The sequence below is a fragment of the Hevea brasiliensis genome, chromosome 10 (genome assembly GCF_030052815.1).
Source record: "Hevea brasiliensis isolate MT/VB/25A 57/8 chromosome 10, ASM3005281v1, whole genome shotgun sequence".
NCBI lineage: Eukaryota > Viridiplantae > Streptophyta > Magnoliopsida > Malpighiales > Euphorbiaceae > Hevea > Hevea brasiliensis.
Window position 1 is genome coordinate 88,883,575 of NC_079502.1, and position 22,419 is coordinate 88,905,993.

The following is a 22,419-nucleotide window of genomic DNA, read 5'->3' on the forward strand; positions in this document are numbered from 1 at the left end:
AAGCTAAGAAATGAGCTGACTTCTTTCAAACCTAGAGATGATGAGAGCTTATATGAAGCATGGGAGAGGTACAAGGATTTGCAAAGGAGATGTTCACATCATGGGATTCCTAAGTGGATGCTTGTTCAACACTTTTACAATGGAGTTTCACCAGCTATTAGAAGCACAATTGATGCATCTTCTGGAGGTGATCTTATGGAAAAATCTGAAGATGAAGCTTTTTCTGCTCTTGATAAAATTGCTTATAACAACTACCAATGGAGTTGTGAGAGGAATGAGATCAAGAAACCAGCTGGTATGTTTGAGCTTGATGCCATGAATATGATTAATGCTAAGTTTGATGCTTTGACAAGGAAGATGGACAAGCTAAGCATGAAAGTAGATTCTTCAGCCGGAGGTTCTAGTAATTCACTAGAAGTTGGAGCTGCAAATGTCAATTGTGCAGCAGATTTTTCTGCACTAAATCAAGATTTTTCAAGTGAGCAAGTGGATTATGTGGGGAACTACAATCAAAGACCAGGTGGTAACCCATTTTCTGCAACTTATGATCCAGCATGGAGAAACCACCCAAATTTCTCTTGGGGAGGTAGACAAGGGCAAAATCAAAATTTTCAGCAACCTTCTGGATATCAACAACATCAGAACTTTCAGCAGAATAGAGGTCCTCCTCCTGGAATTTCTAAACCTCAAAATGCACCTGCTCCACCTCTACCACAACAAGCACAACTAGACAAGACAGCTAGATTGGAATCTATGATTGAAACTCTACTTGTGAGCCATCAAAGTCAACAAGAAATGATTTCTCAATTAGCATCTAAAGTGGATCAATTGGCAACACACAACAAGATGTTAGAGAATCAAATAGCTCAACAAGCTAGCTCTTCAAGTAACAAAGCATTTGGGAAGCTCCCTAGCCAGCCAGAAAATTCAAGGGAGCATTGCAAGGCTATTACATTGAGGAGTGGAAAGATATTGGAGGATGGAGATAAAAAGATTGAAGAGAAAGTTGAAGAAGAGAAAAACAGAGAAGGAGATGAACAAACTGAAGCTGAAGTTAGAATTGAAGCTGAGAAAGAAAATTTAATGGAAGAAAAAGGAAGTAAGAAGAGGGAGAGGAAAGAGGAAGAACCTAAATATGTTGCACCTAAAGCCTACATGCCACCTTTACCATTCCCACAAAGGTTTTAGAAAGCGAAATTGGATAAACAATTTGGGAAGTTTTTGGAGGTATTGAAGTCTTTGCATGTGACTATTCCTTTCACTGATGCCTTAGCACAAATGCCTTCATATGCCAAATTTTTGAAGGAAATTTTATCTAACAAGAAGAAATTGGAGGAATTTGAGACTGTAGCTCTCACGGAAGAAAGCAGTGCTATTTTGCAAAATAAGCTTCCACCCAAACTGAAAGATCCTGGGAGTTTCTCCATACCATGTCACATTGGGGATATCAGTATAGATAAGGCTTTATGCGATCTTGGAGCCAGTGTTAGTCTGATGCCATTGTCTATCTATGAGAAAGTGAAGATTGGAGAAATGAAGCCTACTACCATATCACTACAGTTAGCAGATAGGTCTATTAAATTTCCAATTGGAATAGTTGAGAATGTTCCTCTAAAAGTTGGAAAATTTTTCATACCAGTGGATTTTGTGGTATTGGAGATGGAGGAGGACGTACACATTCCTATTATTCTTGGTAGACCTTTCCTTGCTACTGTTGGAGCTGTGATTGATGTAAAAAATGGGAGGCTTACATTAGAAGTTGGGGAAGAGAAAGTTGAATTTAATTTGTTTCAAGCAATGAAAAAGAAAGATGATTCAAACTCATGCTTGAGAGTTGATGTGATAGATGAAGAGGTTAGAGAAGTGCTTAAAAAGCAACATCCTAAAGATCCCTTAGAAGCTTGTTTGGTTCATAACATCAAAAAAAGGGATGAGATTGAGGAAGCTGCAGAATATGCTACAATTTTGGAAGGAAATCCACCATTGCCTATGGTTGATATTGAAAAAATTGGGGACTTGAAGCAAGAAACAACTTCATCATCAAAGCTTGAGAAAAGTGAAGCACCTAAGGTAGAGTTGAAACCTCTTCCAACAAATCTCAGGTATGCTTTTCTAGGGCAAAATTCCACATATCCTGTGATTGTTAGTGCTAAATTGAATGATTGTGAAGTTGAAAAATTATTGAGAGTTCTTAGGAAGCATAGAAGGATAATTGGTTATACCATTGATGATATTAAAGGAATACATCCTTCTGTGTGCATGCATAGAATTTTGTTGGAAAATGACCATAAAGCCTCTCGAGAATCACAAAGGAGATTGAATCCAAACATGAAAGAGGTTGTGAAAAGGAGATCTTGAAATTGCTTGATGCAGTATCATTTACCACATTTACGGCGACAATTGGGTAAGTCCAGTTCATGTTGTACCTAAGAAAGGGGGCATCACAGTGGTGAAAAATGAAAATGATGAACTAATACCTACAAGAACTGTAACTGGATGGAGAATGTGTATAGATTATAGGAAATTGAATAAGGCAACTAGAAAGGACCATTTTCCATTACCATTTATAGATCAAATGCTTGAGAGACTAGCTCATCATTCTTATTTTTGCTATTTGGATGGCTATTCAGGGTTCTTTCAGATCCCTATTCACCCAGATGATCAGGATAAAACTACCTTCACATGTCCTTATGGTACCTTTGCATAGCGAAGGATGCCATTTGGACTATGTAATGCCCCTGCTACATTTCAAAGATGTATGATGTCCATATTTTCTGACATGATTGAGGGTATTATGGAAGTGTTCATGGATGATTTTTTCTATGTATGGTAAATCTTTTGATGAATGCTTATCTAACTTGTCTAAGGTTTTGCAGAGATGTGAAGAGTTCAATTTAGTTTTGAATTGGGAAAAGTGCCATTTTATGGTACAAGAAGGAATTGTTTTGGGGCATCTTGTGTCAAACAGGGGTATTGAGGTGGATAAATCAAAGGTAGAAATTATTGAGAAAATGCCACCCCCAACATCTGTGAAGGGAGTGAGGAGTTTCTTGGGGCATGCTGGATTTTACAGGAGATTCATCAAGGATTTCTCTAAAATTTCTAAGCCTCTTACCAATTTATTGAGTAAAGACGTGGAATTTAATTTTGATACTAATTGTATGAATGCTTTTTGCAAGATAAAGGAGGCTCTGATATCTCCTCCTATTATGCAGCCACCCGATTGGTCATTACCTTTTGAGTTAATGTGCCATGCTAGTGATTATGCCATTAGGGCTATTTTGGGACAAAGGAGAGATAAGAAGGTGTACACAATATACTATGCGAGTAGGACCTTAGATGATGCTCAAATAAACTACTCTACTACAGAGAAAGAGTTTTTAGCAGTAGTATTTGCAGTATACAAATTTAGGTCCTATCTTGTGGGGTCTAAGGTAATAGTGTACACGGATCATGCAGCTATCAAGTATCTCCTTCAGAAAAAAGAGGCTAAACCTAGATTGATAAGGTGGGTGCTACTCCTTCAAGAGTTTGACTTGGAAATTAAAGATAAGAAAGGAGTAGAAAATGTGGTAGCAGATCATCTATCTAGATTGAGGCAAGAACAAGGAGACAATCTGGGAAAAGAACCCCCAATAGATGATTATTTTCCTGATGAGCAACTGTTAGTAATCATGAATGCAAAAACCCCTTGGTATGCAGATTTTGTGAACTATCTAGTGTGTGGAATCCTTCCACCTGATCTAACATGGCAGCAAAAGAAGAAATTTCTTTTTGATGTGAAGGATTATGATTGGGAAGAGCCATTTTTGTTCAAGAGATGTGGAGATGGGCTGATTAGAAGATGTTTAGCTGATGAGGAGATAGGGACTGTTATTAGAGATTGCCATTCTTCACTTTATGGGGGTCATATGAGTGTGACAAAGACTGCAGAAAAAGTTCTTCAAGCAGGGTTCTTTTGGCCACACATGTTTAAGGATGTGAGGAAGTTTGTAAATGCATGTGATAGGTGTCAAAGGATAGGTAATATCTCAAAGAGAGATGAAATGCCCCTCCAAAATATATTGGAAGTGGAACTATTTGATGTGTGGGGCATTGATTTCATGGGACCTTTTCCATCGTCATTGGGACACAAATACATTTTAGTTGGAGTAGATTATGTGAGCAAATGGGTTGAAGCTATACCATCTCCAACTAATGATGTTAGAGTTGTGATTAAGTTCCTTAAAAAGTTCATTTTTACAAGATTTGGAACTCCACGTGCCATTATAAGTGATGGAGGTTCTCATTTTTGCAACCATCATTTTGAAAGATTATTGCAAAAATATGGAGTGAAGCATAAGGTTGCAACACCCTACCATCCACAAACTAGTGGTCAAGTGGAGATCTCCAACAGAGAGCTGAAAAGAATTCTTGAGAAAACAGTGAATAGTTCAAGGAAAGATTGGTCACTAAAGTTAGATGATTCTCTTTGGGCCTATAGAACAGCTTTTAAAACTCCTATCGGAACTACCCCATTTAGATTGGTTTATGGGAAGGCTTGTCATTTACCTTTGGAGTTGGAGCATAGAGCATATTGGGCCATAAGGACACTGAACTTCGACTTAAAAATTGCAGGAGAAAAAAGAATGCTGCAACTAAATGAACTTGAGGAGCTTAGATTGGATGCTTATGAAAATGCCAAGCTTTACAAGGAAAGAACTAAGAGATGGCATGATAAGCATATTAGGAGGAAAGAATTTCAAGAAGGTGATGTTGTTCTCCTATATAACTCTAGGTTAAGGTTGTTTCCAGGAAAATTGAAGTCAAGATGGTCAGGGCCCTACACTGTTATAAAAGTATACCCCTATGGAGCTGTTGAGATAGGCAATGAAACCTCAGGGACTTTCAAAGTTAATGGGCAGAGATTAAAACATTATATTGTTGGAGAACCCACGCAAAAGTTTGTAGAGGTTTCATGGCTTAGTTCTCCAATCAGGGATACTTAGGAGAATTGGAGTGGAAGGTCAAGCTTAAGACCTTAAACAAGCGCTTCTTGGGAGGCAACCTAAGCGTATCCTTTTATAGTTCATTAATTTTCCATTTCATTTCACTTTCAGTTTTCACCCTAATTAATCTCAAAAGTGACATTTGTTTATCTTTTGTAGGTCATTCATGAAGATGGGGCAAATTTACACTTTTGGCAAAAAAACAAAGAATTGAAAAGAGAGCAAGTAGAAGCAACATTCTGCACTTTATGCAGTGCTTGTGAACAGTAACACCTTTAAACTTGTGCTAAATTGTTGATATTGCAATCCACTTGATAGCACATGCTTGATTTTGTGTTTTGTGTAAATTCTGTGAAATGCAACTTGAATGAGGATCAATTTTGATATTTAGGACTGATGTGAGCTTTATTGAAGTGCAAAAATAATGTTTGTTAAGTTTCACCTTTTAGTGTATATACAATTTTGTAGTCTGATAGGAATTTGCATGCTTTTGTTTGGAATTGCTGCTAATTTTTGAAATCTGCAGATTTTGGCTACTGTTCATGCTACTGTTCATGCTGCTAAAAAGGTCAATTTCCATGTCTTTTCTACAATTCTTGACTGATTGGAACTTGTCTCAAATGCTGCTGAAATGTGCTTTTGGTATAAGTAAGAAGGGAGACCATTTCATTAAATGTGTACAAAGGTAGTCAAAAATTGATCCTAAATTGAAAAAATGCTTGCATGAGGTAAATGAAAATATATGGTGTTTGATGAGTTCTAAGAGATGATGAACTTAAATCCCTCAATTTTATGGTGTTTGTGTGTATTTGGTAATTGCTGAGGGTCACAATAGCATTCCATAGCTTTTGGACTGATTTTGGTAAGCAAAACCACAATTTTGCCCAAAACCTGCCGAAACTTGCTGATGACATTGCTTGTCAAGCAAAGTCTTAAGCAAATTCTGCTGAACCTTATGCCTAACCCTAAGCATGGCCCAAAATACCACATGTCTACCCCACATTTTAAAAGGCCCAGCACTTCCGCCAATTTTCCAAAAACCTCGCCAACACTCCCGATAAACCTCGTCGACTTCCTTCCTCACGCCATTTTTCCGGCAATTTTTACAGGAAGCCGAAAGGTTTCCTCCTTTTCATTAAAATGGTAAGAACCAAAATGTGGTCCTCTCACAAACCCAAACTCAGTGGACTTCGACATTCTGTCAAATCTAAAATGGGTATTCCATCCTCATTACCCACAAACCCTAACCCCAGCCCCAGTCCGCCATCACCTCAGTCCCCACCACCACAAACGCCACCACTACCACAATCGCCACCACCTCAGTCACCGCCACCACCCCCAAGCCAAATACCACCTCTCATTCCGCCTACTCCCCTCTCGCTGCAATCCGAGCCACAAAATGAAACACCAATTCCCGACACCCATTCCCCAGAACCAGCGCCTGAACCTGTGTCTACTCAAACAAAAACAAAAGGCAAAACAAAAAGGGCTGCAAGTAAACCTAAGAAAACCCCTCTCGGAAAACGGAAACGAGTACCTTCTGTTCCCTTCGACCTGAACTCTCCACCTCAGCCGTCCTCTGAACCAGTTAGCAAACGGACCAGGTCTTCCTCGCAAACCCCAACACCAGCGGTCCAAACACCAGTACCTCAGTCTCCCTTACACTCTCCAGCACCTGCATCATCTGCAGATAATATCGAGGAGGTAATTTCTCCATTACCTTGGGCTTTTAGGGATATGGGTATGAAAAAGGCCTATGAGAAATTAGTTTCTAAAACAATTTTGGCAAACAAGTATATGGATGAGCAGATTTTGAAAGAATTAGGCATTTATGACTCTGTATTTGCCTATTTGAATCTTTGTTTGGATGACTTTGCTAAAATTAGGGAACCAGTGTACAAAGATCTAACCCTGGAATTTTTGAGTTCCCTAAGGCTGAGTTTCAAACCAGCAGTGCCTGAACATAGAGATATGATATATTTTCGATGTGCTGGAACTGATAGGGAATTAGACATGGCTGCTATGAATGCAATTTTTGGTTTTCAGGATTCAGGATATAAAAACATTGAGTGGCAGCAAACTGTTTATGACCCTGTTAAATTCTGGAAGGATATTGCACCTTTTGGAGGTTATTATAAACAGAGGACTGCAAAAGCCTCTAGGATAGTTGACCATGTATTGAAATACCTCCATAAGTTCATTACTTACACTGTTTTAGGAAGGGGACACAGTAACAGTATTGTGGGTGCTGGGGATTTGTTTCTCTTGTGGTGCATGAAGGAGAGAAAACCAGTAAGCACAGCCCATTTCATAGCTTACCATTGGCACCAAACTGTCACAAAGCATACTAAAGGTAGTATTGTTTTTGGGGGGTATATCACTGCTATAGCAAACTCATTTAGTTTTGATGCTAGTCTATATAAATTGCTGCCAGTTTCTGGGGAATCATATATAGACAGCACAATGTTGCTGCATATGGATGTTTGTGAGAAAATGGGCCATACCTATACCCTGTTACAGCAACATCCTGATACCACTGGTACTGCAGACCCCACCACCTTTGCACCAGCAGAACCACAACCAACCTCTACCCCACAGTTTTCAGCAGACATTTTATCCCTCTTAAAATCCTTGGAATCCAGAATAACAAGCTTCACTGTCCAACCATCTGTTCCCTCACCTGACACCACAGAAATTCTTGCTACCTTGAAGAGCTTAGAAATCAAAATTGAAACCATGGGTCAGGAGCAGGTTAACCAAAAGAAGAAGCTAGAAAAGAAACTTAAAAAGAGACTTTTATCTCTTAAAAAGAAACAGAAGCAACATCAACTTCAAATGCTGGAGCTTTACAACAAACTGGCCCAATCCTACAACAATTTATATCATTGGGGCCAAGCCATGTTTCAAGAAATGAAAGACTTATGAAAACTTGAAATCCTTACAAGCTTCGGATCACAATGAACCTGCTGCAGAACATGAAGCACACCCTGGTTCAGCAGCAAATCCTTGACAGCAAAGCTTGATCAGTAGCAATAGTTCTAATTTCTGTTTTAGGTTTATTTTGTAATCTGTTTATTTTAATTTTCAAACTTTGGTCATGGTTGTAATACTTTGGTAATTAGTTTTTATGATTATACCTGCACTTCCTTCTTTTAGTTTACTCTATTTTATTTTCTGCTATGAACATAGTTACTCTGTGAATGCTTTTTGGTTTAATTTTTTATTTAACTGTTACATTTTATTTCTTTACACTTTTTCATATTCTTGCATATTATTTTTGCACTTTATCTTTTCTTCAATCCTAATTTTGTTGACATTGATGAGTTGCACAAATTTTCTTTGAGCTGCAACTGTTCCACATCAGTTGAAGGTAACAGTTTCCCTTACACCAGTTATGCCTATGGTATGTTGCCAATGCTTATGCTTTCGCTTTACCCTACGCAACAGGTTAAGCAACATCTTAAGCAGTGTAAATTCATACATTTGGGATACTTTTTCACATTTTTCTCTCTAAAGCTTCATTGTTAATATCATTTTGAGCTAATTTTGAAATACTTGAGCTTACATTGATTTAATCCCCAATTGTATAAATTTCAATAATTGAGTAATTCACACAATTTTGCCCATCTTTGCATTCATTTTAAACATTGAGGACAATGTTTCATTTGAGTTTGGGGGTGAGGGCAATATTTTTGCAAAATTTTTTAAAATTTTCTTTCATTCATTTATTGCATTTCATTCATCCATATATAGATAATCCATACACTTTTACATATACCACACACATGTCTATACCCATATACATACATTTGCATATAGTTTTCATATAGATTACACTTAGTTTTAATTTGATTTATGCATTCATTTGAGGATCATGCATATCATAAAAATAAATTTTTACCTTATCCTTAGAGGATTGAGAATTGTTTTGAAGAGCAATTGAGCTTACTTTTAGAAGGGTTTGATGGATTGAAAGTTCTGGATAGGTGCAAAGTTATTAGATTCTTGCTTTAGTTTATATCTTCTTAGCCAAGGGCCACCCAATCAATTGCATTGACTTTGAGTGCTTAGAGAAAACTCTAGGGTCAGAAGTAGCTAATTGATGTCTCACCAATCCTAGAACAATCTTCCTAAACCTTTCAAGGCGAAATCATAGCATACACTTGAAAAAGAAATGATCTAGGCATTCTTTGAATTTTAAACCCATATTTTAGCCTTAGCCAACCTCACTTCAAAATTTCCTTTGAAACCAATTTGAGCCTACATTTATCCCTCTTATTTCTTTGGAACCCACATTAATGCCTAGCCACAAACCCAAACACTTACCTACCCTCCATGAGAATAATTCTTTGAGTGATAGATACACTTAAAAAAAAATTTAATAATAATAATAATTAGTTGGGAGAAGTGGCTAAAGTAAAAAGGCTAGCAAATTCAATTATGGTATGTAAAGTAATTCACCACTCAAGTATGCAAAGAAATGAGTTTGGGGGTGAATTGAAAGGGACAATTGTAATTCAAAGTCAATGTTATTTATGTAGTCCCTCTAAAAGCTTCAAAATTATATGCTAGCATTGGTGAATAGTTATAAAATTCCTTCTCCCAATTGATTCATAAATAAAAAAATAATAAAATAAAATAAAAATAAAAATAAAAATAATATATAAAAAAAAAGGAATTTGTGTTTCTTGATCTCTTAATAATTTGACTATTCTCATATTTTGTTACCCTTATCCCTTTCTTGTTAGCCACATTATCACCCCCTTAGCCCCTACAACCCTTGAAAGTCCTTTTGATCTTTTGATGGTGATTTGCTACATTAGTGGAGATTGGAATAGGAGAATTGCCTATGGGATTGTGATATCATTAATCCATTCATTTACTTCCATCATTATTTGAGACACTTTAGTTTGTGGATTACCCTATAGTCTATTTAGGCATGATTATTCTTTGTAATTGATTGGTTTGGGCTTGATGATATGAATAATTGACCCAAGGCTAAGCGGTGATAACTTTGGGAAGAATTGAATTCTTTGCATCTTGAAAGTGGGTATATGGTTTGTTGGTGGCTAAAGGTAAGCTTGAAAGTTTGGATAAGTAATTTTCATAAATTTAAGGTAAGGTACCCCAAATTGCATTAATTGCTTTAATTTGCTTGAGGACAAGCAAAGGTTTGAGTTTGGGGGAATTTGTTACACTCATTTCATATAGGCATTTTAGGGTAGTTTTGCATCCATTTTGCCCTTATATTTTAGTATATTTTATGTTTTTAGCTTTATTTTAGCTTATTTGTTAAATTTAAATACTTTATATGTGATTTTTGTAATTTTGTTGTTTTTGATAGGATTTTGTGGCAAATCGAAGATCAATGAGTGCAATAGGAAGTGATTTGAAGAAATTTGGAGTTCTTTAAGCATGGAGGAAAGTTAAAGAAATCAAACCTTGAAAAAGTAAACCAGCCGAAATTTTCTTGAGGCTTTGCTTAAGATCATGCTTAGGGTAAAGCGGCAGTGCTTAAGGTGCAGCACAAGTCAAGCATGAGCAGAAAAGTCTATTTTACTCTAAGTCTGCCGAGATTTGCTGAAGGTCTGCTTAACCTTACGCAGACAGTGCGACCAGAAGCTGAAATTTGCTAAAAAGCTGCTTAGGGTTAAGCCGAACTCTAAGCAGACTGCCCAGAACGTGAATAGTGCTGCTGACTTGGATAATTTTACATCTCATTTCCTATCCACTCCTTGCCTTTTATTTGCTTTTAGGGCAACTTTTAGGGACGATATAAAGGGATCATTTCCTTATTTTCTCGAAGAGGAGGATAGGAGGAAAGGGAGAGAAAAAAAAAAAGAAAAGAAAATTTTAATAGAAAGAGAGAGGAGGCGCCATTTCTCTTGGGGGAGGAGCTGCTGCACCAGTTTTTGAGCTCCAGAAACCAGAGATTTTGGTTCTTCCACCTGGGTTTTTCTATCTCAGTCCTCTTATCATGTTTACCTTTACTTTTCCATCAATATTTCTTGTAAATACCATCATGAGTGAGTAAACTCTTTAGATTTCAGAGTTGGGAAATATGTTTTAGATTAATTTGTGGATTTGGACTGGGTATTTCCTTATTTTATATGAATATGAGTTTTGATTCCTTCCTTGTGTGCTTGATTTACTTGCCTAATGTTGGTACCCATTGGGTATTGTGTTAATCTTTGATTGAAGGACCGAAAGGTGAAAGTCATTGATGGGTAATCATGGATTTGGAACTTAAAATCACCTAGATTTAGAAATAAACTAGGACTTTAAGAGGAATTAATTATTGGTTACAAAACTTAATGGGTTTTAAAATAATCAAATACATACGAAAGTAGGTTTGGTTATTTTAGAATACGCTTTGATTTGCTTGGAAAAGATATCAAAGGGATTTAGAATCAATTTCCTTCAAACTCTATTTTTCCTAAAAAAAATTGGAATGCCCAAGACAAATCCCAATTAATTTATGCATAAACCCCCAATTCTGGAATCACTTTTACCATAATTAGACTTTCGTTTAAATTATCCATTGTTAATTTTAGTTTAATTGCGAACTAGAATTAGAATTTATTTGTTTGCTCTTTACCCATTTCAATTAGATTATTTAATTTACCTTGCTCATTTACATTTACCATTTATTCATTAATCATTAGCCCAAATAATCGCTTCATTCATAGTTTAGTAATCAAACAGCAAATCCTCGTGGGAACGATACTTGATTCATCAATTTATTACTTGAGACGACCCGTATACTTGCGGATTCGCCACACCAGTACCTAATAGATACCCTCTTTTGTTCTAACACATTCCATAAGACCTCTCTTGGAACACTATCATAAGCCTACTCCAAATCAATAAAAACCATGTGTAGATCTTTCTTCACATCTCTATATTTCTCCATCAAGCTTCTAATGAGAAAGATCGCTTCCATAGTTGAACGACCGGGCATGAAACCAAATTGATTGAGAGAGATAGAAGTATCATGACGTAGTCGATGCTCCACAACTCTCTCCCACAACTTCATAGTATGGCTCATGAGTTTAAATCCCCATATAATTTGAGCAACTCTGTATGTCTCCCTTATTTTTAAAAATAGGTACTAAAATACTCTTCCTCCATTCATCAGGCATTTTCTTTGAGTTTAGAATCTTATTAAATAATTTAGTTAACCATGCCACTCCCATATCTCCCAAATACTTCCACACTTTAATTGGTATTTCATCGGGTCCACAGGCTTTACCCACTTTCATACTCTTAAGTGCTTCCTTTACTTCTAAAGATCGAATCCTTCTAGTATAATTCATATTCTTTTCTATTGATCTATTATCTATATCACGCTATTACCATTTTGACTATTATTAAAGAGATCATTAAAATAATTTCTCCATCTTTCTTTAATGTCCTCATCTTTCACCAACACTTTTCCTTCTTTATTCTTAATGCACCTAACTTGATTGAGATCTTGACATTTCCTTTCTCTCGTTCTTGCTAATTTATAAATATCTTTCTCCCCTTCTTTAGTTCCAAGTTTCTCATATAACTTTTCAAAGGCCTGTGCTCTTTCTTGACTAACTGCCTTTTTTGCCTCTTTCTTTGCTATCTTGTACTGTTCATATGTCTCATTATTATCACATTTAGGTAATTTCTTATACCATTCCCTTTTTCTCTTCACTGCCTTTTGTACTTCCTCATTCCACCACCATCTCTCTTTTGAGGGTGGTCCATGTCCTTTAGACTCTCCAAGTACTTTTCTAGCTCCTTCTCTAATCTTTGATGCCATCTGTATCCACATATCATTGGCCTCCATATCCAGCTTCCATACTTCGGACTCGAGAAGCTCATTTTTGAACTTCACTTGCTTTACTCCTTTGAACTCCCACCACTTTGTTTGAGCTACACTATTTCTTCTGACCTTACTTGAATTGTTCCTAAACTTGACATCTAAGACCACCAACCGATATTGACTTGTTAAAGCCTCTCCTGGAATGACCTTGCAATCCTTGCATAGAGCTCTATTTGTCTTCCTGGATAAGAGGAAGTCGATTTGGCTTTTATGTTGCCCACTTTTGAAAGTCATTAAATGTGACTCTCTTTTTATAAAGTAGGTATTTGCTAGTATTAGATCGTATGCCATAGCAAAATCCAGGATGCTTTTTCTCTCCTCATTTCGACTCCAAAACCAAAACCTCCATGAACATTCTCATAACCTTGTCTATCACTTCCTACATGTCCATTCAAATCTCCACCAATGAAAACATTCTCTTCATTCGGTATGCTTTGCATTAAATCATCCATATCTTCCCAAAACCTTTGTTTACTCTCACTGTCTAGTCCTATTTGCGGGGCATAAGCACTAACTATATTTATTATTTCTCCTTCTAGTACTAGCTTTACTAGTATAATTCTATCTCCTACTCTTTTCACAGCTATTACTGCGTCTTTCAATGTCCTGTCTATGATTATACCCACTCCGTTCTTGTTTCTCTCCTTTCCGGTAAATCACAGTTTGTACCCTGAATTACCCACTTCCTTACTTTTCTCTCCTACCCATTTAGTCTCCTGAATGCAAGCAATATTCACCCTTCTCCTTTCCAAGGTATCCACAAGCTCCATTAATATAACACCCTCCCTGTAGCAACTCCGTACACTCTACTGTCCCGGTGACCAGTGTAGGTCCGGACAGCTAGAACGTCTGAAAAAATATTTAAACTAAAGTGAGGAACCATAATTAACTCAAATATTAATAAGAAAAATTTAGGAAAAATTTTAGAAATAAAAAATAACCAAGTTAAATGAGCCGGTGCCCTAGCGATGGGTAACCTAGTGAGAAGTTGCGGTTCTCGTAACTAAGAGCCCTAGACCCGGGGAAAAATTCATAAAATAATTTTTGGGACTCCAGAGAAGGGTCATTGAGGTTCCTATGGCATTAGAATGCCAAGAAAATATTTAGAAAAATTTTTCAATCTGTACAGACAATTTTGACCCGTTAAGCCAAACGGAGGGCATTTTGGTCATTTCGCCTTCAGAGACGATTTTTGGCCGACTTGTCCAGTTAAGTAAATAATTATGATGATCTAAAATATGAATAAATATTGCTAAAAATTGAATTGAAAATGAGTAGAAAAGAAAAGAAAAGAAAAATGAAAGAAATTGAGAATTATGACATCACATGATGTCATTGCAATGCCCTTCACCAATCAAATTTCAACAAGCACTTAAAAAGAGATAATTGAGACAAAAATTGAAAACAAATCTGCATCTTCCTCTCCTAAACCAGCCGACAGCCACCTCTCCCATTTCCACCATTGTTATCCTTCATTACACCTTGCTAACTTTGAATTTTTCACCATAAAATCCCTACCTTCCTTCATAAAAATTTACTATTACATCTTGAGCAAGTGTTTGGCTGCCAAGAAAAGCCAAGAAAGTGAAGGAAAAATTGAAGTTAGCTAAGGAAAAATTCTGCCCTCCTAAGGTTAGTGCCCAATTTATTCTCTCTCTCACTCAATTCATGTTTAAGGACATGATTTAAGTTGAAATTGCAAGTTTAATGTATAAATTGAACTTTGAGAACTTGGAGACTTGAACAAAATTAGGGTTTGCTTATGAAATGGTATATGAACATTCTAATGGTCAATTAGTGACCATTTGAGGTAATTTGACCATAACTTGGAGTGAATTATAGCATTAGAAAACTGATTTGGTATGCTGCCTAGTAAGACTTGCAGGGTGGCTGTGAGTCCAGCCTGTTTGGACAGCCATAACTTGGGCTGTGTAAGTTCAATTGGTGTTTGACCAATTGGACATGAAACTAGACACATAATGGCACAACTTTGGTGAAGAAACTATTCCCATAAGACCAAACCAAGTGGACCAAAAACTTGCCCCAATCCGGGTGTCCTGCAACCAGTTTCTGCAGAATGACCAAATGAATAGTGATTGTTTATTTGGCCATAACTCATTGTAGAATGGCTCAATTGACCTGAAATTTTTACAGCAACAAGCTAAGATATAGACTAACAACTTTCATGAAGAAGCCTACCCCAAATTATGACCAGAACCTATCCAACAAGGGAGTTGCAGTCACTATTCACTGCACTGTAGATATGGTCAGTCCAGAAAAATCCCAATCCGGCCAGCTGTGGTTTTTGGACCATAACATGAGCTAAAAAACTCCAAATGGAGTGATTCAAAAAAAGAAATTCAACTAGACAAAATAAGGAACAACTTTCATGTTGACCATTTTCCCAAATTCCCACTGCAACAGCAACTAATGGAACAGTAAAGATAGGGTATGAAAACTGAAAATTCTGCTCCATTAATGTTAAGCTTAGAAAATGTAAAATGTGGTATGTTGGGAGTGTTAAAACCAATGTACCTATTTTCTATGCAAAAGTCAACATTTTTGTTGACTAATGAAGGGAATAGTAACACCAAAACTTGAAATTCAAAAATTGAAAAATTCAAAAGTATCAAATGCCCTAGTATACCTAACAATATTGGTTTGGATAGTTTGGCATGCCAATAGGGTTCAGTTAGCAGTACTGCACATGGCATTATGCCATTCGGTGATTTCATGGCTTTTAGCCATTCTGACATTATGTTGAGACTTGGCCTTGTGCCTAATGTTATTTACAACTTATTAGCTGTTTTGTTGCACACCGGGAGATACATATGTGACCGATGGTGTGACGGCCCGAGGTACTTGATACCCAGTGCCAGTTTACCCGTTTATCGATCCGATCGTCGAAGATAGGTTACTTGGGCAACCAAAAATAAAAGTGGACAAATCTAATGAAATAATGAATATAATAAGTACAAAATAAGTAAGACTACAAATACTCATCAAAAATTTATTTGCAATAAGACATCGATACATTCACTGCATATTTATTTTCTGTTATTTATTTTTATTTTATTATTGGCACCACTAAGCATTATTGCTTAGCGCGTTGCTTTTGCCACGCGTGAGTTCCGGAGATATCTTGTGAGAGCCAGTAGACCACAGACTGGGTGAGACCTCCTGCAGCTCTGCATAGTGTCCGTGTCACCTCACCATCTTCAGTGCATTGGTAGGACACTAGGTTTCATTTTGGTATTTTGTAACTATCTTTTATTTTCTCTTGTGTAAATGAGACTTATATAATGTAATTTGATGTTAATGTATATAGTGGAAATTGTGTTTGTGAATAAAAAAGTGAATATTTATTTACGACTTTTACATGATTATCATATGAGATGGATGATTGAGAAATGGAAATGTTGTTCAAAAACATATTGAGATTTTGTTGATGAAATGGAGTTGGGATTGATTGAAAATGATTATTGGAAGTGTTTTTCACAGGTTCCGAAGAACTGCTTTCTCCATTTTTAGCCGGTACTCTGCTGGATTTTCTATAAAATTTTCGGAACCTCAAATAAAGTATAATTTTAATAAATGACTTAAATGAATTATATTTCACAAATTGTATTCAAAACTATGATAAAAATAAATTAAAGAAGAATAAAAATGATTGAAATAAAATAGAGTGTTAAATTTACCTTTGTGTGACATATCTTACTCTTATATACTGTAGACGGGTAAGGGGTGTCACATTTAGTGGTATCAGAGCACGGTTTAGGCGTTTTTGGGCCTAGATTGAGTCCATACCATGCATTGCATTTGTAAGAGTCGAGGTGACACTAATGCAGATCTGTTTGTCTTTGTTATTTTGAATAGGATATGGACCCTACATCTCAGAGGGCAGTTGAGGAGGAAGTGGAGAGTCATACTCCACTGCGATGGCGAGGCTGGGGTAGGGGAGAACCTGCTCTGCCCGGCTCAAGCGAGCACCTTTCGACCTCCACAGGCCGTGTTCCAACAAATGGCCGAATTTTTCAAACAAATGGCTGGGGTAATGCCACCACCACCACCACCTCCACAACCGAAATCACACCTGGAAAAATTGAGAAAATTTGGAGCAGTGGATTTCTTTGGAAAGAGAGAAGATGATTCTGTTGCAGTCGAAAATTGGTTGAACAGAACAGGCAGAGTTTTAAAACAACTCCACTGCACTCCAGAGCAAAACCTAGAAGCTGCCATATCTCTGTTACAAGACGATGCATATGAATGGTGGGATACGGTGTCCAGTGAAGTACAGCCAGAAGTAATAACTTGGGACTTCTTCCTCTCAGAATTCAAGAAGAAATATGTGGGTAGTGTATACATGGAAGAGAGAAGAAGAGAGTTCATTAACCTGAGGCAGACGGTGTGACGATGGCGAGTATGAAAAGGAATTTGTCAGATTAAGCCGCTATGGAAGGGAGATAGTCCCTAATGAGGCCGAAAGGTGTAAGAGATTTGAAGAGGGATTAAATGACAACATAAAGATCATGATCACTGCCTTGGGAATCACCGACTTCACCAAGTTAGTGGAAGCTACAATAAAGGTTGAAAAGGTTAGAATAAGTGAGCAGACCAGAAGAGAGAGACAGCAGAAGAGGGGCCCGGGTCAGTCTAGTTCATCTCCTGCACCTGGGAAGAAGTTCAAAGGTCCACCTGCACAGAGTTCAAGTCAACCACAAGGTCAGGGTCAGTCTCAGGGGCCCAGGCCATAGTTCACCCCTAGGAGAGGTTAGTCCACACCATCAGTGGGCAGCTCTCCAGGGATGGGGTTCAGGGGACCAGCCCCAGCATCTTCTGCATGTCCACATTGTCTGAAATGGCATAAGGGGGAGTGTTGGAGAGTGACTGGTGCCTGCTTAAGGTGTGGGTCAACAGAGCATCAATTGAGGAACTGTCCAAGCAGAACTGCTACAGCTGCTCCAACACAAGTAGACAGACCTGCTCCTGCACCACAAAGGGGTAGGAAATCTGGCAAATCTGAGGCAGTGGGACCATCACAGAGGCCTGCATCTGAGCTAGCAGAGAGGCCTGAGAGTAGACCACCTGCCAGAGCCTATGCCATGAGAGCCCAGGAGGAGCAAGATGCCTCGGACGTCATCAGGGGTACGTTCTCCCTCTACAATACATCTGTGCATGCATTAGTGGATCCAAGATCCACTCATTCATACATCTGCATCAACCTACCCGTAGAAAGGGGGATACTAGTGGGGGAGAGTGACCAAGACATTCTGTCACTAATCCATTGGGCCACAGTGTAGTTGTGAACAAAGTGTACAAGGGTTGCCTGTTAAGGATTCAGGGGTATGAATTTTTGGCAGACTTGATTGAGTTGCCTTTCCATGAGTTTGACGTGATTTTGGGAATGGACTGGTTGTCACGTCATCAGGCAATGGTTGATTGTAAACTGAAGAGGATTTCTTTGAAAACTCCTGAGGGTAATGAGATTACAGTTATGGGGGAAAGGACATATTTCTTGTCCAATGTCATCTCAGCCACAGTTGCAAGAAAACTGATGAGAAAAGGCTGTGAAGCCTACCTAGCACATGTAGTGGATACTAGGCAGACTAAGCCAGATCTGTGTGACATACCCACAGTAAAAAACTTTTCAGATGTGTTCCCTGAAGAATTGCCTGGTTTGCCACCAGAAAGGGAAGTTGAATTCGCTATTGAGATACTGCCGGGTACAGCACCAATCTCTATTGCTCCTTATAGGATGGCACCCACAGAATTGAAGGAACTGAAAATCGATTCTGAGGATTCTTGGATAAAGGGATTCATACGTCCCAGTGTGTCACCATGAGGAGCTCCAGTGCTGTTTGTGAAAAAGAAGGATGGGACTTTGAGGTTATGCATTGATTATCGGCAATTGAATAAAGTGACTGTGAAGAACAAATATCCATTGCCTAGAATTGATGATCTGTTTGATCAGTTGAAGGGAGCAGGAATATTTTCTAAAATTGATCTCAGATCAGGGTATCATCAGTTGAGGGTGAAGGATGCAGATGTGCCAAAGACTGCATTCAGGACCCGATATGGGCATTATGAGTTCCTAGTGATGCCCTTTGGCCTAACAAATGCACCAGCAGCATTCATAGACCTTATGAACCATATCTTCCATCCATACCTAGATCGGTTCGTAGTGGTCTTTATTGATGATATTTTGGTGTATTCCAAGACCAGGGAAGAACATGATGAGCATTTGAGGATTGTTCTGCAAACCCTGAGAGAAAAGAAGCTGTATGCTAAGTTGTCCAAGTGTGACTTTTGGTTGAATGAGATTGCATTCCTTGGACACATAGTGTCAGCTGATGGGATTAGGGTGGATCCCAAGAAAATAGAAGCAGTGATGGAATGGAAGCCTCCCAGGAATACAACTGAGGTCAAAATTTTCTTGGGGCTAGCTGGGTATTACAGAAGATTTGTGAAGGGATTTTCCTTAATAGCTGCTCCAATGACCAAGTTGTTACACAAAAATGTTAGATTTGACTGGAATGATAAGTGTCAGACCAGTTTTGAGAAGTTGAAGGCTATGTTGACAGAGGCACCAGTGTTAACTGCCCGGTGTCGAAAGGACTTTGTGGTCTGCAGTGATGCCTCTCATAATGGGTTAGGGTGTGTATTGATGCAAGAGGGGAAGGTGGTCGCTTATGCTTCCAGGCAGCTAAGGCCACATGAACAAAATTACCCTACCCATGATCTAGAGCTTGCAGCAATTATCTTACCCGAAGATATGGAGGCATTACTTGTATGGTGAAAAGTGCTACATTTACAGACCATAAAAGCACGAAATACTTACCAACCGAAGGAGCTCAACCTTAGACAGAGGCGATGGATTGAGTTCTGAAGGACTATGATTGTGTAATTGACTACCATCACAGGAAAGCAAATGTAGTTCTTGATGCTTTGAGCGAAAAATCCATCACGACTTTGAGATCATTGAATGCCCGTCTATCTTTGGTTCGAGATGGAGCTATTTTGGGTGAGTTGCAAGTGAGGCCAAACACCTTTCTGCAGAGTTTAGATGGGCAAAAGGCAAATGAAAAGTTAATGGCTATTATGAGCAAAATCTCGGAGGGAAAAGCAGCGACTATGAGGTGAAAGCGGATGGGTGTGCACTACAAAGGAAGAGTATGTGTACCGGATGATGGGAATTGAAGGCCAGATTCGAAAGAGGCACATACGAGTGTTTATGCTATGCACCGTGAAGTACAAAAATGTATCATGATCCAAGCTTGATATTGGTGGCACAGTATGAAGAAGGACATAGTGACTATGTGACTAAATGCTTGACATGTCGCAAGTTAAGGCGAACATCAAGTTCCATCGGGTTTGCTCTGACCTATACGCATACCGAATGGAAATGGGATCGGTCACCATGGATTTTGTAAGTGGTCTACCTCTCACCCAAAAGAAGTATGATGCAAAGATGGGTGATAGTAGATAGATTGTGAAAGTCGACACACTTCTGCCGATTAGGGTGACTACTCACTGGAGAAGTTAGCAGAATTGTATATCAGTGAGATAGTTAGACTACATGGAATTCCACTTTCCATCATATCTGATCGAGACCCAAGGTTTACATCGAGATTTTGGAAGAAGTTGCATTAGTCCTTGGGTACACAACTCCACTTCAGCACAGCTTTCCATCCTCAGACGGATGGGCAATCAGAAAGAGTAATCCAGGTAAACAATTGAACCAATTGAATTAATACAAATATTGAACTAAAATGATAATAATAACATGAAATATATGTCAGGTCCTTGAGGATATGCTGAGGAGTTGTGTCATTGAGTTGGAGGGAAGTTGGGATAGATACCTCCCACTAGCAGAATTTGCATACAACAACAGCTACCAAGCTAGTATCCAAATGGCCCTGTATGAAGCACTGTATGGGAGAAAATGTAGAACTCCAGTGTGCTGGACTGAATTGGGCGAAGACAAATTAGTAGGGCCAGACCTGGTGAAACAGACTGAGGAGAAAGTAAAACTAATCAAAGCCAATCTGAAGGTTGCCTCAGATAGACAGAAATCTTATGCCGACCTGAAGAGAAAAGAAATAGAATATGCGGTTGGCGACAAAGTGTTCCTCAAGGTGTCACCGTGTAAGAAGGTATTGAGGTTTGGAAGAAAAGGTAAGTTAAGCCCTAGGTTCATTAGCCCATATGAAGTCATTGAACGTGTGGGTCCAGTGGCCTATAGGCTAGCTTTACCACCAGAGCTGGACAAGATCCACAATGTGTTCCACGTGTCTATGCTAAGAAGATACCGCTCAGATCCTTCACATGTCATCTCCATGGAAGAAATTGAAGTACAACCGGATGTGATATATGAAGAAGAACCCATACGGATCCTGGCTCGAGAAGTGAAAGAGTTGAGAAATAAGCAGATTCCACTGGTGAAAGTGCTTTAGAGGCACCACAACACCGAAAAGGCAACTTGGGAAAGTGAAGAGACGATGAGGCAACAGTTCCCTCAACTGTTTGCATCAGGTAAATTTTGAGGACGAAATTTAAATTAGAGGGGAAGAGTTATAACACCTTCCCTGTAGCAACTCCGTACATTCTACTGTCCCGGTGACTAGTGTAGGTCCGGACAGCTAGAACGTCTGGAAAAATATTTAAACTAAAGTGAGGAACCATAATTAACTCAAATATTAATAAGAAAAATTTAGGAAAAATTTTAGAAATAAAATACAACCAAGTTAAATGAGCTGGTGCCCTAGCGATGGGTAACCTAGTGAGAAGTTGCAGTTCTCGCAACTAGGAGCCCTAGACCCGGGGAAAAATTCATAAAATAATTTTTGGGACTCCAGAGAAGGGTCATTGAGGTTCCTATGGCATTAGAATGCCAAGAAAATATTTAGAAAAATTTTTCAATCGGTACAGACAATTTTGACCCGTTAAGCTAAACGGAGGGCATTTTGGTCATTTCGCCTTCAGAGACGATTTTTGGCCGACTTGCCCAGTTAAGTAAATAATTATTATGATCTAAAATATGAATAAATATTGCTAAAAATTGAATTGAAAATGAGTAGAAAAGAAAAGAAAAGAAAAATGAAAGAAATTGAGAATTATGACATCATATGATGTCATTGCAATGCCCTCCACCAATCAAATTTCAACAAGCACTTTAAAAGGAGATAATTGAGACAAAAATTGAAAAAAAAATCTGCATCTTCCTCTCCTAAACCAGCCGGCAGCCACCTCTCCCATTTCCACCATTGTTATCCTTCATTACACCTTGCTAACTTTGAATTTTTCACCATAAAATCCCTACCTTCCTTCATAAAAATTTAATATTACATCTTGAGCAAGTGTTTGGCTGCCAAGAAAAGCCAAGAAAGTGAAGGAAAAATTGAAGTTAGCTAAGGAAAAATTCTGCCCTCCTAAGGTTAGTGCCCAATTTATTCTCTCTCTCACTCAATTCATGTTTAAGGACATGATTTAAGTTGAAATTGCAAGTTTAATGTATAAATTGAACTTTGAGAACTTGGAGACTTGAACAAAATTAGGGTTTGCTTATGAAATGGTATA

General features: G+C 38.2%; 1 protein-coding gene and 1 non-coding gene across 2 annotated transcripts in view; one reads left to right on the forward strand and one right to left on the reverse strand.

Moving 5' to 3' along the window:
* LOC131170181 (small nucleolar RNA R71) lies at positions 1-107 on the reverse strand. Its single transcript, XR_009141117.1, has one exon. It is a non-coding gene; the product is annotated as a small nucleolar RNA R71 (small nucleolar RNA).
* A 6,036-nt stretch (positions 108-6,143) lies between these two features.
* LOC131169398 (vegetative cell wall protein gp1-like) overlaps positions 6,144-22,419 on the forward strand; it is a 44,472-nt gene continuing 28,196 nt past the window's right edge. The window contains exons 1-3 of the mRNA XM_058128619.1: positions 6,144-6,692; positions 7,035-7,116; positions 7,207-7,280. Of these exons, the coding sequence (XP_057984602.1) occupies positions 6,144-6,692; positions 7,035-7,116; positions 7,207-7,280 (705 nt within the window). The remainder of the gene's footprint in view (positions 6,693-7,034; positions 7,117-7,206; positions 7,281-22,419) is intronic.